Genomic DNA, 2,746 nt, shown 5'->3' with positions numbered 1-2,746 from the left:
CCATTCTTAGAGCTCCTGATTCAGAAAGCCTGAAAATTTGCATCTCTAACAAGTTCCCAAGTGATGCTGGCATGACTGGTCCAAGGACAAGCCTTTGACAGCCACTGTTCTAGACATTCTCTCCCCTTTCCTTCTTTCCATACATGCTACCAGGCTTACTGATGGACAGTTGTCAGATGCTTATTTAGTACAGGCCACCTCTTTTGCTGTGGCTGCCTCCAGAGGGTTACAGAATCGTGGTAATCATCTCAGTTCTCATGGATGTTTCTATGAACGGAAAAGAAGAGAAAAAGAGAGGAAAAAAAGGGAGAATGGGGGACAGAGAAAAAGAAGGGAAAATAGAGAAGAAAGAAGGTAATAAGCAGGGCAGGGCTTGTATCCAAATATAAGTAGTAGGGAGACACCAAAAAGAATTCCGTGTGATAGAAAGCGTGACTTGTGCCATGAGCCATCTACATCTTTCTTGGATACTCCCTGCAGAGAGGAAATGCAGGAGTGGCCCATAAGGCCCAGATGTTCTTTATTCTTTACACCCTTAGTGGTATTTAATATTAAGAACTGTAATCAACCAACTCTTCCCATGACCAGTACATGTAACCAACTATTCTGTGCTTAAGACGTTTACCTTCACATGTCATCATTGGACCAGGCTCAAATCCCTCCTCACAGGTGCATTCAAAACCTCCAATCACATTCTTGCAGGTTCCATTTCCACAAGGGTTGCCCACAGAGCATTCATCAGTATCTGCAAGTGACAGGGTGTCCCCAAAATACGAACTGAGAAAAAGGGGGCTTGGACTCAGATAACACCTTTCATTCTATCAAAGCACTTTAATCTGTAATATCTGTTTAATTCTCATTCTGTGCTTGCAAGAAAGGAGCGTGCATGTCTTATTAACACAGGTTCATAACTGTAAAACCTGACATGCTCAGTGGCAGTGACAGTGACAGCAACAGTGCCTGGACTTCTTGCCCTTACAATGGCGAGTTTCTCCACCATCCCCTCCCCAACACATTATGAAGAAGTAAATCTACAGGGAGCAGATGCCCTAAGGTTTAGAACAAGTCTCCTGCCACCAGTCAAAAGTTTCTGCTTGTTTAAAGCTAGAAGCACATCTACAGTTTAGCCTGGAGATGTCATTACTCTCCAAGAAGCCTTAAACATGATGGATTTTTGCCAGATATAAAATAGAAGACTAAACTTACACAAAATAAAAGACCAAAGGTTAAGAAAACTTAGTATTCTGGATAAAATCAAGATTCAAGTAGATTTTGTTAATTCTGTTGAAACCAGATGGTTTACATTAGGCAGAAGAAAGGCTAGAAAAAAATATGTTTAGGGTACAATCTCTCTAAATAACCGTGGAGGAGAACAAGAGGAGGCCTCAAACCATGTCTGCCTTCTAACCCATCCACCTAGAACACTCACTGTTCCTATCCTGACACATCCCTTGGGGAGAATGTCTTCCCTTGGGAAAAGAAGTTTCTTGAGAAATAACATTGTGTTTTTTAGCTATCTAAGGCACAGAAGAGTAATGGACTCTCATCAAAGCTTCCATCTGATGCTGTGGTTCTGAAGTCAGAAAATGAATGCAGGAGGATGTGGTGGAGACAGCCTCGGCCAGGAGGCTCGTTTCACCTCCTCAGCTGCCACAGCCATAGCTGGGGCTGAAATCCTCACACCCTGATCCTTGTACGGAAACAGCACTTTCTAATGTACACAGACCATCTCTCAGCATTTATGCCATTATTAATTAGGTTATATTGAATTGCTCTGAAATGCTTAGATAAATAAATGTAATACTTGGGTCCAACTTGGAGTAGTATGAATTAAGAGTCACAGGTCAGCCATAGGAGCCATTTTTTGAAATTTTAATAAGAGGGTTAAAACAAGAGGGATTTGCACTGGGTACACAGCCTTTCATGTTACTAAATGTAATAAAATCCAGATAAATTTTGTATTTTACACCCTAAGAAGGTAAGATTATGACCATTAACATTTTTTTTTTTTTAATTTCACAAAGACTTTAATTATGATGTTGTCCTTTCCAGGATCTCCTCAAACATATCCAGTGTCTGTGTTCTCCATTAGACTGTGAGGTTCATGCAAGGAAGGACCCCGTCTGCTTGCCTCTCTGCTGTCACCCCAGAGCCTAGCACAGTGTCGGGCACATGGTCGTGATTCAACCAGTGTTCTAAACGATATGGCAAAGCTAACTTAAGTCCCACTTTAGTACTTATATTTCGTGGTGTGAATTCTGTATAGCTTAATTTCTAATTTGTAAAATCCCAATGGAAGAAACCAACTAATTACTCACCCACACATTCATTGCCTTCCAGAATGTAACCGAAGGGACACTCGCAGCGATAGGAGCCATCTGTATTGATGCACTGCCCGTGTTTACAGACATCGGGTTCTTTGCACTCATCCATATCTTAATCAAAGGAGGAAAATAGAGTGAATAACAAGGTACTTTAAAAAAACCCACAAAGTCAAATTCTGATCATTTCGGTGTTTAATCAATGAGATATCTAATATTACAAAGCAATATTATAGTTGGTATCTACATAAAATGACAAAAAAAGTAGAGCTTAGTTTTTCAAGGTAGAGGTGGAGAAATAAGAATAGCTGGAGAAAGAGTGAAGATGGGCTGGCTGAGAATGCTGAGAAATGCTGAGGATCCAGCACAGGCCACTCACCAACTGCTGAGTCATCAGGTCCCACGATGATCCCACTTCCATAGGG

The 2,746-nt window shown here is 41.2% G+C and overlaps 1 protein-coding gene across 1 annotated transcript in view; it reads right to left on the bottom strand.

The window, feature by feature from the left end:
* Positions 1-2,746, bottom strand: part of FBN1 (fibrillin 1) — a 252,128-nt gene that overhangs the window by 29,452 nt on the left and 219,930 nt on the right. The window contains exons 52-53 of the mRNA XM_008568659.1: positions 2,319-2,435; positions 626-745 (exon numbers count right to left, since the gene is read on the bottom strand). Of these exons, the coding sequence (XP_008566881.1) occupies positions 626-745; positions 2,319-2,435 (237 nt within the window). The remainder of the gene's footprint in view (positions 1-625; positions 746-2,318; positions 2,436-2,746) is intronic.

The sequence above is a fragment of the Galeopterus variegatus genome, unplaced genomic scaffold, assembly GCF_000696425.1.
Source record: "Galeopterus variegatus unplaced genomic scaffold, G_variegatus-3.0.2 Scaffold429, whole genome shotgun sequence".
Classification (NCBI taxonomy): Eukaryota; Metazoa; Chordata; class Mammalia; order Dermoptera; family Cynocephalidae; genus Galeopterus; species Galeopterus variegatus.
The sequence above is the reverse complement of the archived record's forward strand: the minus strand, read 5'-3'. Positions and strand labels throughout refer to the sequence as shown.